The sequence below is a fragment of the Mastigoproctus giganteus genome, chromosome 7 (genome assembly GCF_048544385.1).
Source record: "Mastigoproctus giganteus isolate SK-2022 chromosome 7, ASM4854438v1, whole genome shotgun sequence".
Classification (NCBI taxonomy): Eukaryota; Metazoa; Arthropoda; class Arachnida; order Uropygi; family Thelyphonidae; genus Mastigoproctus; species Mastigoproctus giganteus.
The window spans coordinates 15,399,578-15,415,150 of NC_143581.1; the positions used below are offsets into that span (position 1 = coordinate 15,399,578).

Consider the following 15,573-nt stretch of genomic DNA (forward strand, 5'->3'; position numbering starts at 1 on the left):
CTCAACAATTCATGCTGAGGGAAATGGACCATAAACTGCCACGCTGGTCCAGTGCGGGTTGGCAGATTGACCGTATTCAGGAGTCAGAGGCTTGAACTCCGGTCTACTCAAAGAGTGTGTGCTACTGCACTCCCGCTCCTGACCACTCGGCTACAGAGGCTTGGGTAGCAGTAACCCCAGAGTAACTTATCAACTGTGTGGTACTACACTCAGGGTAGCAAAAGAATGAAAAAGACCTGAAGGTAATAATGTGGTGAGACATGAAATTCTCTAAGCAATGCACACATGCTACCAGGACAGCTCATGGGGTTTTGTCAATGATAGACAGAAACATCTGCCCAGACAAAATAGGAGGGAGTATATCACGAGTGCCTTATCAATCAATTCGGCCCTGGAGAGATTGTGCACAGCTCATGGGGCAGAATTTTTTTCAGCATGTTCTGCGCTTGTTCACAGGCAAGACTGTTTTACAGGGATGGGATACATTTAAATAGAAAGGTGGCAAGAATATTTGCTGATGCTGTCAAGGCAGTGTTAGGTGGGTCGAAAAACTGCTAGCTTCAGGGGATTCACAGACTAAAAAAATTAACAGTGGCCACAGGCAGAGACGAAAGTGATTCTTGCAGTGCTTCTACTGTAATGAGCAGCAGCCTAGAGAGCAAGTTGCTGGGGACTTCAAGAGCTGCTGGGAGCCATAATGGACCAAATCATGGGCTGTGTTAGGGTAACTAAGAGTAAGAACAGGTGCATGTTTACTTGCAGTTACACCAATGCTAAAAGTATAGTAAATAAATTTGATGAATTTAAAGTGCTGATCAAGGCATCAAAGGCAGATACTGTTGGGATATCAGAGACATGGTGTCACACAGATATAAGCAGTGCAGAATTGGAATTTGGGGAGTACAATATGTACAGAAAGGACAGACATGGTAGGAAGGGAAGAGGGGTTATGCTGTTCGTTAAGAAACATAAAATCTAAGGAAGTGCATCCAATTGATGTTGGTGGACAATGCAATGTTGAGGCTGTATGGTGTGGTATAAGCACTGGGAAAGGAAAAATGAGAGTAGGTGTGTGTTTATAGGCCTAATAAATCTGATGAGTATAATGAGCAATTGTGCAGAGAAATAGAGTGAGCCAGTAAATCAGAATGTCTTGTTATAGGGGATTTTAACTTTCCAGATATTGACTGGAACTTGTGGGTTAGTCACTCGAACACTAGCAAGACTTTTGTGGATTTATTGGAGGAATGCTTTCTACATCAACATGTTCAAAGGGCAACCAGAGGGCTTAAGGAGTAATATTCTTGATCTAATTATCAGTAGTGATGATTGATGCATTAGGAATTTTCAGATAAACAAGCCACTAGGTGACAGTGATCACAGTCTACTGGTGTGGGACTTACTTAAAGATGTAACTACCATCAAGGGTAAAGGGAAGGGTTTTTGTTTTCATAACGGTGACTGCGGTGGTCTTAGACAGTTTTTAAATTCTATACAGTGGAATCAACTGATGATGTTTAAAACAGCAAATTCTAAATGGGAGGCCTTCAGGGAATTAATCTTGAAAGCTACTATGCTTTTCATACTAATTAAGAAATACTGTTCAAGATTTAGGCCTAAATGGATGTTAGATGAACTAATGAGGCTCGTGGCATAGAAGAAAAATGCAGATATAAGCTGTAATCAAGTCACAAAGGAAATTAGACAAGCGAAAGCTGATTATGAGAAATCCTTGGCAAAGGATGCAAAGAAAAAACAACAAAGACTTCTTTACTTTATGTAAACTTGGAAATTTGCTCATATCCAGCCAGTTCCTAAAAAGGATGACAAATCCCTCCCATCCAATTATCGTCCCATTGCAATTACTTCTACTCTTTCTAAAGTAATGGAGAAATCAATTAACCGCCAACTTTTAAACTACCTAGAAACCTTCCATCTGATCAACAATCACCAGTATGGATTCCGTCAGTGTCGATCCACTGGTGATATTCTGGCTTATGTTAACCATTTATAGACTAATTCAATGGAAAGGTTCCGTGAAACACAAGTAGTTGCTCTTGACATCTCAAAGGCTTTCGATCGTGTTTGGCATAAAGGTCTACTAAACAAGCTTCCATCTTATGGTTTGCCAACTGTTTTTAGTAATTGGTTATCCAGTTTTCTCTCTGATTGCTCACTGAGGGTGATGGTAGATGGCTCTCTGTTTTCTAACATCTCCACTAATGCCGGTGTTCCCCAAGGTTCAGTTCTTTCCCCCACTATTTTCCTCTTGCATATTAATGACCTCCTTCCATTGACTGGAAATCCTATCCATAGTTTTGCCGATGATAGCACATTGCATTCCACTTTCCATTTTGAGAAACCTTGCCCTGCTCAATCAGCTTCAACTTCTTGAAAATCTGCTACCAATTCCTTAAATGCCGATCTTCAGGTAATTCTCCAGTGGGATAAAGAGAACTTAGTTGATTTCAACCCTTCTAAAACTCAGTCTTGTATTATATCCTGCAAAAAGGATTCTTCCGCTCCTAAGCTTATCTTTAGTGACACTCCGATTTCTAGGCAAAATGTTATATCTCTTTTGGAGATTACCCTGACTTCTAATCTCTCTTGGCACAAGCACATTACAAATATTGCTTCCTCTGCATCTAAAAAACTTGGTTTTCTCTTTCGCTCTCGGCTTACTTTTACTTTTCTTCCAAACAGCTGCTCACTCTGTATAAATCACAAATCCGCCCTGCCATGGAATATTGTTCTCACAGCTGGGATGGTGCCCCCAAAACCTCTCTCAGGCTTCTAGATTCCATTCAGAAGAGAGCAGTTAGGTTAATTAATGACTCATCTCTAACAGAGTCTCTCCACTCGCTGTCTCATAGACACTGTTCTTCTGAATTGGCTTCTATAATTCCTGCTCTCTCTTTCAAAACAGTCCGAACACGTGCTGCCACCAGCCAACATCCATTTACTGTCCAACTTCGAACTCACAGAACCAACTTTTCATGTGTGAATGTAGATGCAAAATACTCATTCAGTTTGTCAGATTGGTCCACTTGATGTTGGTGGTTCAACTATTGATGATCCTGCTCAGATAGCTGACAAACTGAATGAGTATTTTGCATCTACATTCACATATGAAGAATTCTGTAAGGAAGGGAGGACAGAAGTTTACTAAACTCTAACAGTGAACTAAATGATTTTGTAATAACAGAGAGCAAAGTGGAGAAGAAATTATTGAAGTTAAACATAAAAAAGGCACCTGGGGTGGATGAAATCTATCCAGTTATATTGAAGGAGGCAGTGAGGGAAGTAAGCAAACCCTTAGCCATAATTATGAGAGCATCCTTAGGTTCAGGGGAGGTCCCCATGGACTGGACATGTGCAAATGTATCCCCAATTCACAAAGAGGATTCAAAGGGTGATGCAAATAATTATAGACCTGTTAGTTTAACTTCTGTTCCACGGAAAATAATGGAGTCAAGTCTTTTCTGACCAATTTGATTGGATACTATGATGTGGTCACAAAGGAACTGGATGCCAAAAATAACTTGGATATCATATACTTGGATTTCAGGAAAGCTTTTGATACTGTTGCACATGGAAGACTGCTGTACAAATTGGAGCAGTATGACATTAAGGGCAAGTTGCTGTAATGGATAAAGGGATGGTGAGTGGGAGATGGCAGAGAGTGGTAATGAATGGACACTGCTCTACATGGACTAATGTTATTAGTGAAGTCCCCCAAGGTTCACTGCTGGGTCCATTGTTGTTTTGTGTATTTATTAATGATACTGATGAAGGAAGATCGGCTTTAATGTCCAAGTTTGCAGATTATACAAAGGTTGGCATGGTTGTTAATGATAGTAAAGACAGTATGCTACTGCAACAGGATTTAGAAAAGTTAGGTAGATGGGCTGAGAAGTGGCAACTGAAGTTTAACATTGACAAATGCAAAGTACTGCATATGGGTAGCAATAACTGAAGAGAAATGTACCAACTGTGTGGTACTACACTCATGGAAGTGGAAAGTGAAAAAGACCTGGGGGTAATTGTGCAGTCAAATATGAAGTTTGCTGAGCAGGGCAGACCGACTGCCAGGCCAGGTCATGGAGTCTTGTCAATGATGCATAGGAATTTTGCTAGCAGGGACAGGGAGGTCAGCACCTCCGTAGCCAGGTGGGCAGGAGCAGCAGTGTGTAGCACACGTTTCTTGATTAGACCGGAGTTCGAGCCCATGCCCACCAAATACGGAGGATGCGGAAAGGTCAGGGAATGACCACTGCATATCCCCGGAGCAATATGGCCTTAGTTGCTAATGCTCCTAAAAACCAAATAACAAACAAACAAACAGGGAGGTGATTATCCCGTTATACAAGGCAATGGTCAGGCCATACCTAGAGTACTGTATACTGGTCTGGAGGCCTCATTTTAGGAAGGATATAGAGTTGCTAGAACAAGTACAAAGAAAGGCAACAAGATTGGTGAGGGGAACAAAGGGATGCTCTTACCAAGAAAGGCTTAAGTTCTGCAAATTGCAGCACCTGCGAGGTGATCTGATTGAGGTGTATAAGGCCTTGAATGGGTTGGGCAAGCTGAATGCTGATGGGATTCTTCCTCTTGCTCAGATTAAGAACCTGATGGGGCACAGTTTCAAATTGAGAAAAAATAGTTGTAGAATAGATGTGTGGAAATTTTCCTTTAGCCAACGGGTAGTTGATTGGTGGAACAGACTTCCATCTTTTGTTGCGGAAGTTTATAGCATAAATAAATTTAAGGCTGAGCTGGACAGGCATTTGGAAAGAATGGAGGGGTAAAATGGGAGGGGTTTTTTTTTTTTTTTTTTGGCTGATACTGCATAAGCTTGCTTTCTTGCATTGTATGCCTCTACTAAGGCTAATAATGAACATCATCTGAAGTTGGCCATAGAGAGACTTACCATAGTTCGGAAAGAGGGAGGAGGAAGGGGCTTGACAGACCTCATTGAGCAACAAAAGAAAGTGACAGAGATCCTGAAGGACTAGAGTAAAACCTCATTATTTCGATATCGGATAATTCGAAGTAGTCTATGATTCAAAGTTAAGAGTAGTCCCCGGCAAACACCATAGGATTTTGCATACTTCTTAGTTCGGATAATTCGAAATATGTGTACAATGAAATTTGAAGTCATTATCTGGTCCAGTGACCTGCAAACATATCGATTAATTCAAAATCTCCAGTCATATTGCATGTTTAAGTGGAAAGTTTCCATGTGCAAATAGCATTTTCACTCTCCATTTACCAAGCTATACATTGTTGGTTTATCGGACGCCCATTCAAGGTCATTTCGGATTATAGAAGTCTGCATGGGACACGGCCTCGAACTTGAGAAAGCACGTCATGATAAGTTGCATCGTTAATGCTTTTTTTAATTTTATTATGGTTTTTTCAGTGCAGGATTTACGAGGTTCTACCATATAAATGTTAAATGCAATATGATAGAATATTATCATGTGTTAGATTTATACTCCCCTTAAGTTTTTTCTTTCTCTTATAGAAAAATTCTATTTTGGTAAATAGAAGAAAGGTGTACAAAGAGGAAATATAATGAGCTAAATATTACGGAAAAGTTAAATCTGATTTGTGAGACTGATAAAGGAGTGCAAACTAAAACAGAAATTGGAAAACAATATGGTATTCCACTTCCAACTCTCTTGACATTTCTTAAAAATCGCGATGCTATAGAAAAACAATCTGAGAAAGGAAACGATGTTGGAAGGATGAAGAAAACATGGGGTGCAAAGCATGAAAACGAAGACAGTGAATTATTAGAGTGATTTTTTCAGTGCAGGGCTAATAATATTCTGCTATCAGGACGGTGAAAGAAAAAGCTGAAAAAATTTCACTTAGGCAAAGTTAGGCAAAGATTTTAAATGCTCCAATGGGTGGTTGCAACAATTTCAAAAACGGCACAATATTTTAACACTATGGGTTTGTGATGAAGGATCTTCGGTGGATACTGAGGCTGCAGAAAGATGGCAAGTAAATGCGAAGCCTGTTTTGCAGAGTTACGATCTAAAAAATATTTTTAATATGGATGGAAGTGGTGTTTTCTACAATGTATTGCCAGATAGAACACTGGCAATGACAGGAAAAACATGTAAAGGAGGGAAGAAGAATAAGGAAAGGGTAACGGTTTTGCTTTGTTGCAATTCAGATGGAAGCGAAAAGTTGCAGCCTTTGATCATCGAAAAATATGAAAAACCACGATGTTTCAAAGGAGTGAAATGCCTGCCTTGCATTTACAAGGCTAACAAAAATGTGTGGTGAGGAAATATTATTCCGGGAGTGGATGAAATGTCTCGATAGGAAGATGGCTGGTCAAAATTGTGAAACTGTTCTCTTGATGGACCAATGTGCAGCGCACAACTGCGAAGGACTCACTCTAAAAAAATATTAGAGTTCTTTACCTACCAGCTACATGCAGCTTCAAGATCAGGGAATTATTTTCCGTGTTAAAGGGTTATACCGGTAAAAACTGGTGAGATACCTCATCAGGGAAACATCCAGGAACATTCCCATTACAGAAATTAGAAAATGGAACGTGCTGGATGCGATGAGGAATATCGTAGTTTTATGGGAAGAAACTCCTTCCTCTGTCATTCAAAACTGCTTCAGAAAGGCTGCTTTTGGTGAAGAAAATTTTGATGACGATGATGCACAAGAAGACTTTGTATGGCCTGAGCTGCAAGTTGAAATGGAGTGTGCAACCAATTTCGAAGACCACATAAAGTGTGATGACAATGTCGTCACTACTGCAGATGACTGCTCCTGAGAAAAGTAGCACTGATTGTGAAGAAGATGCGGTTGAATTGGAAGACGAGGAACAGGAGCCATTGGAGGATGCTCATGTTATGCGTAAGGAGATATTTGCGGAAATTTCCACCATGGAGAATGTGCTACATAAGCATTTGTGTGAGGACGATAGTCTAGTAGACACAACGGCCAAAACATCAAAAAAAGTACATGAACTATACGATAAAAAAATGAAACAAACTGCTTTGAATTACTTCGTTAATAAAAAATAAGTCTGTGCAAATGTTATTTCAATTGTTGTCTTTTTTATGATAAAGTTCATTCTTAAATTTTTTTTTTTCTTGGAATTTTTTAGGCTTAGAATTTTTTTATAGAGTTTATTTTAGCATTTGCCTCCAAGAACCGCAATTTGCCAACTTTTCCCGCTGGAATGATGCAGTAAGTAAATTCAATTTTTTAAAAGTTCATTTAATTCGAAGTGGCATTTTTTTGGTCCCTTGAGTTTCAAAATAACGAGGCTTTACTGTTATACTTCCAGAAAGACACAGTGTCACTCTACCGGGATTTAAGGAAGACAGACAAGCAGCATACCCCACTGAATCTGAGCAAAGAGAACTCTCCCAGATAGAAGAAACCAAGATAGAAAGATGGGCAAAGAAGGCATAGCTCATGAGTGGGACATTCTTCCCCAAGACTGAACGATTCATGCATGCCATCCAAGACCAAGTAATTACAAGTATGAACCACAGGTTGTACTAGAGACCCAACCTCACAAATGGTATTGGAACCATGCCATAATAACACACAAGATCATCCCGCATAACAGACTAGACATAACCCTCGTCCACAACCCTCTCTCGCCCAGAGAGGCTTAAGTTCTGCAAACTGCAGTGGCTGGAGACTAGGCACCTGTGCGGTGATCTGAATGAGGTGTATAAGGCCTTGAATGGGTTCAGCACGCTGAATTCTGATGGGATCCTTCCACTTGTTCAGATTACGAACCTAAGGGGGCATAAATTCAAATTAAGAAAAGACAGATGTAGAATAGATGTGCGGAAATTTGCCTTTAGCCAGCAGGTGGTTAATTGCTGGAACAAACTTCCATCTGTCGTGGAAGTTGATAGGTTAAATAAATTTAAGGAGGAACTGGACAGGCATTTGGAGGAAATAGTGTGATTTTTTTTGGCTGATGCTGCATAAGCTCATACACTTTCTTTCTGGCATCACATACTACTACTACTACAAGAAGGAAAAGGCTACCTATCTGATCGATACAGCAGTGCCCAACACTGGCAACCTCCAGAAATCCTATAAGAGAAAAGATCAGGAAGTACACAGACCTAAGACAGGAGGAGGTCAAACAGATGTGGTATATGAACAAGTAACAACCATCTCAATCACCATGTCAACCACCAGCATGGTGCCAAAGGCCCTACACAAGAGCTTAGAGGCAATAGGCCTTCCAGAGGACACCTACAAGAACTCTGGAAAGTCCCAATCTGAACATCCTGAACACCTGTAGGTTAGTCAGGGTTCCTGAACTAATAGCAATAATAGCCAAACATAACCACCCTGCACACTTGGTACCATTACCTGCCATGGGGTGGGCGGTTACTGGTACCCACTCCCCCAATCAGAGAGACATGATGATGATAATAAATAATAACAATAATAATTAATAACCGAAAATATGATAAGCAGAGAATAGAGGTGTGCGTGTGTGTGTAAATATATACATAATAAATCTGAATTCAAAAATGCCATTTTCCTTTCCTTATTCTGAAATAACATTTCTTAAAATCATGACTCCATTTATAAATAGTCTCAACTAATAAAAGTAGGTTTATTTTTTATTGAATATTTTTCTTATAAAAAGACTACAGAATAAAAACAGTCTTTTCTTTTGTCTCCTTTAAGTAACAAATTTTGGGGATGTCTTGTCTTGAACATTTTCTGGCATTTGTGGTTGGCCTACACTTGACTATATACATAATTCTATATGTGATATAAATTTCAATCATTTACAAATATTTTAAAAGAAAACAACACCGGTTTGTCCTAAACGGTCTCAATAATTTTTTGCAATAAAAAACTATTAACAAATTGAAAATATACATTTTCAGATACAGTGATAATATATCTAAATAAAAAATTCCAAAAATCTACAAAAGTCTAACATTTTATCTCTTTGATACTATCACCTGATTGCACATTTTTAAAAACATTTTAGCTATTTGATACTGTTATCTGATTGCTCCCTAATATGATATGTGCTTAACATAAAAATTATAATGAACATATAATTAAAACAATAATTTAGAAAATAATCTGTTTATAAATAAAAATTTTCAGGGAACAAAAGCCAAAAAGAGCAGGAAGTAGAAACATGCTTCTAAACAGACACATGCTATTCTGGAATTGGTGATATCTGTTGAAAAAGAAAGAGAAAAACAAAAAAAATAATAATAATAAATAAATAAATTTAAAGGAATATTAACCAAAAAATTAAGAAATAAAAATAAAATAAAAATTCTTCTTAACTGGCTGAAAATAAAAAATGCACATTACAAGTTGGTTAAAAAAAACAGGCACAATAGATATTTCACACAGATACCTACATTAATTGCCAATTTGCCTATTATATGCAATACTGATAGCTTGTAAAGTTTCTTAATGTAGTGTGGGTTATGACAAAGTATTAAATATCAAAATTTAAAAATCAACACTTAGGATTTCCAGCAAATAAGCAAAATATTGAGTTGCAAAATATACCAAATTATTCTCAAAGTGAATGATGTACCACTAACCATGTAGTGATCAACCAAGGCAACTAATCTCCAACAAGTCTGCCTTAAACAGATTGGCAAAAAAAACAAATAAAATCAAGAACTAGTAGCTAACACTTCACAGGGATGACATTTTGAACGTACTACCATGTTTAAATTTATGAATGGAAAAATGCGTATTTCCATTAGTTGTGTTCATGGAAATGACAGTACTGTGGTTTCAACACTTGTCACCTGTTTGGGGAAGTCTGGGGTTGATTCCCATCAATAATTGGAGGAATTTCTAAAGCCTTTTTCAAACAAGAATGTAGTTAGCTGATGTTGGATGAAGGGAGTAGAATTCTCCCATGAGTTAGTCTGGGTTTTTCATCCTACAAAACATGCAAAATGGTCTACAAATACACACTTCTACAGACATAATACACAATGGCACAATATTGTCTAAGTTGTTGATGTGCCTAAAAGCAAACAACAAAATTTTCAGGCACCTCCATAGCCAGGTGGGAAGGAGCAGCAGTGCGTAGCACACGCTTCTTGATTAGACCGGGGTTCGAGCCCGTCACCACCAAATACGGAGGATGCGGAAAGGTCAAGGAATGACCACCGCATATTCCCGGAGCAATATGGCCTTAGTTGCTAATGCTCCTAAAAACCAAATAACAACAACAAAATTTTCATGAGCCAATCAAAGTTCTGTTACAAAACACTGATATTGGAATATTGCTGGTGTGGTACACTTTTAAACTGAAAAAATTTCAGAAATGGTTTAAACACACCATAAAGAAGTTAGGTTCATAAAGAAGTTTTTATACATCCTAAAATCATTTGGAATCCATGTTTACAGTTTTAACATTTATTTAATACTTATATAAGATTTTTATTTCACATTATGATGTTAGTATTTTATTATTTTTTTTTTTCATTTTATGATTATATAGATTAATGTCCCAATAATATCTTCAACCAATGCCTCTGCTTCTTCTTTTAATAAGTACAAAGTTTTTGGCTAATCTGAATGATAACAACACCAAGACAAAAAAGCAGTTCTATTCAGAGGTCAAATGTAAAAAAAAAAAAAAAATAATAATATATATATATATATATATATACACACACAGGGTGTCTCAAAAATACACGGCATAACTTCAGGAATGAGTTCCTCATATGTAGACAAAAATATTTTATATCAACATAGTTCCAGAAATGCTTGGTTACTGAGTTATTAACCGGAATGTCTTATCTCCCACAGGTGATTTCTTTTATCACAAGGTACTGACAGAATCTGGTGGTTTTCCATTCCAACCATGTACTCAAATCAGGAGCAAACGGATATGCACTTTACGTACAGTTCGGCGGACGGTAATGCTCTGGAGGCTCATCATTTGTACCATGAAAGGTTCCCAGAACGAAGATGTCCAGATAGGAAAACATTTGAAGGTATCCATCACCGCCTTTGTGAACACGGGATCTTTACACCTCATGCTGCCGACAGAGGACGACCAAGATCTAAGACTCCTGAAGTAGAGGAGATTTTGGATGCTGTGCATGCCACTCCTGGAATCAGCACACGCAGAATAGTCATGCAACTGGCTGTTCGACGTTTGACTATTTGGAGAATGTTGCAAGGACCAACTTTATCCTTATCATCTGCAACGGGTACAGACCTTGTCACCAGCAAATTACCCTGCATGAGTAATGTTCTGCCAGTGGTTCTTGCAGCAGTGTGGTACATGAGACGGAATCCAAAACTTTCAAAATCAGCATGTATGGGCTGAGGAAAACCCACATGCAATTCTTACATCACATCACCAACGGAGGTTCAGCTTCAACATCTGGGAGGGGTGTTTTTGGTGATAAGTTATTTGGGCCCCATGTACTTCCAAACAAACTCACAGGGCAGGTGTACAGAAAATTTCCGGAAAACAACATGCCTGATTTCTTGGACAACACGCCACTGATCATTCGTCAACAAGCACACTTCATGCACGATGGCACTCCTGCACATTTCAACCACCTAGCCCGCAATTACCTGAATCGAAGGTTTCCTGGTTGGTGGATAAGTAGAATTGGACCAACTGTCTGGCCTCCACACTCAACTGATTTAAACCCACTAGATTTCTTCTTGTGAGGCCATTTAAAGTCATTGGTGTATTCGACTTCAGTAGCTGATGTGGAAACTCTGCGCAATCGAATTGTGGCAGGTTGTGAGACAATACGAAACATGCCAGGAATTTGGCATCGTCTTCACGAGTCCGTGAGAAGTCTATGTGCAGGCAGAAGGTGGACATTTTGAACAATTACTATAAGTTGATGTGAACAGTTAAGTGTCACAGACAGACCTTCATAACTCGGAAACAAAGCATTTTATGAGGAACTCATTCCTGAAGTTATGCAATGTATTTTTGAGACACCCTGTGTATATATATATACTTTTTGTCAGTGGTGTGGCTTTGTATTGGAGTGCTTGTATCTGCCCTATTTTTAATTTTCGCTGCATCAGGACCACCGTTATTCAAGTCTTCTGCATTGGCGGTTCGATCTGGGGATCGGATAGCGGACTGATCTTTCGATTGACTCGCCTTTGCAGCAATTTGTCTAGCAATCGAAATGCAGCGATTCCCTGACCATTATTGGCCTTGTGGTCCTCTGTTAAGATGGGGTGTAATGGTCAGTCTATTTTTTGTTTTTTTTTGTTTTATTTTATTGTAGTTGGTTTACTTCTCTGCTGGTGATATTTCACATAAATTTGGACTTGGTGCCCGTCAGAGGTGGGCACCGTTAAATTTCTATTTAATTGGCTTTCAGAATTTAATTGATTATTATTTTTGTATTTAGAATTTCTAAATTATCTTGGAGAGTTTCTGCCGCAATATTTTTACTCTTGTTACCCTTCTCTTTCCTCCCTGTTGGTTTGATCGTTATGTTTAATTTTGACTATTTTCACTCTTCTGTCTTGCCATGCTACTGGCATTATTTTTATTATTTTTTAATTATCATTCTAATTTACTTTATTTATATATATATATATATATATATATATATATATATATATATTCACAGGTCATAAATGAGGGAGGCTTGTATAAAATGAAAAAGCTTGTCAGAAAATGAAAGCATGATTACATGAGGGGAATAATATGGACTGATAAGGCAAATAAGCCTTTAAGTTTTTGATGAAAATACAAGCATAACAAAAAAAAACCTTATATGTGGCATTTAATAACATGTGGGTAGTAGTACTTCAGGATCATTCTTTTTCACTACTGAAACAATGAAGAAAGTTTATATAAACATATAATAGAAATCACTTTATTTCTGAGTTACAGCCTATTTTGTCTAACAATTATCCACCTTACCTTTGAGGAAATGCTCAAAACCTGAATACACCTCATTGTGGATGAAGGAGGCATTTAAAAATTCCAGGTATTGTTGGATTTCTTGTTCTATTCAATGGAAATGCATTTCAACATTGTTAATGAGCATTGCATAATGATCCAGAGCATAGGTTTTCAGATGATCCATAGGTAAAAATTGAGTGCATTCAGGTCTAGGGAGCAAGCAGGCTACACAGCTGGGCCTCCACAACCCATCTATTTACTGAGGAAATGCTCATCCAAACAGTCTGGCTATTTAACTAAAATGAGGTGGAGTGCACATGTGTCGACAGAAAGAGAAACTTCATCTAGTAAATTGCATAAATCATTCCTTAAGAAATCAGAAGAAAATTCTCTTAATCTTCCAGGCAAAATAAAAGGACTAATTAAAATAATTCTGGCCCATATATTAATACTAAATTGTAGCTGATGTCTTAAATGGATAATTGCATGTGGATTCTCTTCTGCCCAGTCATATGTAAAAATAATGTAATAGTGTTGTAAAAATTCATTATTCCATTTCATGTGAAGGCAGTCTCATCAAAACATAAAAAAGAGGGATGCAAAGCACACTGCTGTTGAAGCACACATGTTGATTCTGATGGTGGAAAATCAGCATCAGTAAGATCTTGTAATCTTTGCATGTTATAGAGATAAAGTTGCTGTTTCTGTAAAAATTCTTCACGCAGTTGCATGTCCAATGCCCTCTGCTTCTGCTATTCTTTGGAGCCAGTCACCAGAATTTTCCTCCACATGATTCAGGACCTGCTCCACCAACATAACAGTTCTGATGCTGATTGTTCAACCACCATCTAAAACCCACATGTTGAATGGTCCTGTATCTCCAAGATGCTCATCTATTTTCATACTCAGCAAGTCCATGCATGAGATGCACATCTGTCATTTTCTCAGTTTGAATAAGCCTTCATTTTTACTTCAAATGCACATTTTTTTACTTCAAATACACATTATTTACTTCAAATACACTATTCATACCAGAACAGTAAATCAAATTTCATATCTACTTGCCAATACTGTTATAATGTTGTTAGCCTATAAAGAGACCGAGGCATTTTCATACCAGATAACTTTCAGAAATAGGGTGCAACTCAGAAACCAAATGTGTCTGAGCATACATTTATATAAACGTTTTCATTGTTTTCAGGTTTTGAATAAACCCAGAAAGTATGGTCCCCACATTATTAAAAACCCTGTATATATGCTATGCACATTTTCTTTGTTTAGCCTATCATGATAAATATTTCAGACCAACCTCTTAAATGCAATCAATCTCAAAAATACAAAATGGAGAAATTTTTAAAGAATGATAAGCTCCAATATGCCAAGATCAGAACAGCATTAAGAAATTTAATTGTGTAAGTTTTTTCATGCAAAGTATTTCTATGTTAATAGTATATGTTTATCATATACCTTTTTACTGTGAAGATATCTATTCCCCATAGTGGCGCATAATGGTAGCTGCTGCTGCGCCGTAAAACATACAACAATAACAATTCCCCATAGTGCCTATTTCTTTTATATTACTGTGAGTGTGTAAACTAAAAGTAAACAATTATATAAAAATGACATAACACAGGTACAAAAAAAAAAAAAAAAAGAAACAAAAATTTAATACCAATTCTAATGAAATACACCAAATTATAAATAAAAAGGTAATCGCACAGAATATGTAAACAAGAAATTGTGAAACCACTCATTACAGAATGTAGTGTGGTTAGCTGTCCATGTTCAGTTCAGCTCAGCTGAACATGGAAAGATCAATACTTTCATTTACCATTAAAAGTATAACACAGAAAGGAAATTTTTTCCTGTGAAGTGAAAAGAAAAAAAAAAAAAAAAACACCAAAATTGAGTTTCTGCATGAGCATATTTATTTTAAAATGTATATAGAGAAGAGGTTATGGTAATGGATGATATGAAATTTGTAAGTCAATATATATCTACATTGAACATCCCTAAACATTAATTAATTAAGTAGGACAAAATTTTTAAAATAAATATAAAAACATTTATATATTTTTACAAATAAATAATAAGAAACAGATAAAAGGCCATATCTAATTTCCAATAAACACAGATTTATTTTAAAATAAAATTTTAATGTTACTGAAACTGTTAATTCTAAGATTCTTGATTCAATAACTTTAAAAATATTAAAACTAAAACAAAACTTGAAAGTACCAGAAAGTATTTTTGCTGTAAGCAGTGAATGGTAAACATACACTTAAACAGCTAGATAGAAACAACAATAAAACAAATTCAATGAAAAATATTAAGTTGACTAAGCCTGCATTAAACTCAGTGAAACAGCATACTGATTAAGTCCTAACCTGAAGCATAGTGAATATTTTGAAATATTCACTCACTGCATTAAATATAACTTATATTTATATAGTTATAGATTCTCAGTACTCTCAGCTTTATCTATATAAAGCTGAGAGTACTTTCTGTAAACTTATTAAATTTTTATCAAAAGAAATAAGCTTTTGCTAAAAAATTAATTATATAAATTATATATACTATATACCAGGGGTGGTCAAACTTAATAACTGTGAGAATTGCGCAAGATTGGCTTTGAAGGCAAGGCTTGAAAGCTGCACAAGATA

At 37.0% G+C, this 15,573-nt stretch overlaps 1 protein-coding gene across 3 annotated transcripts in view; it reads right to left on the reverse strand.

The window, feature by feature from the left end:
• LOC150082552 (uncharacterized) overlaps nt 1-15,573 on the reverse strand; it is a 165,191-nt gene that overhangs the window by 26,030 nt on the left and 123,588 nt on the right. The window contains exon 14 of one of the 3 annotated variants that reach the window (XM_090378693.1): nt 9,140-9,214. The exons of the other annotated variants lie outside the window; for them this stretch is intronic. Coding sequence (XP_090234819.1) covers nt 9,194-9,214 — 21 coding nt within the window. The 3' untranslated portion in view covers nt 9,140-9,193. Of the gene's footprint in view, nt 1-9,139; nt 9,215-15,573 lie in introns of those variants that run through there. 3 annotated transcript variants of the gene reach the window in all.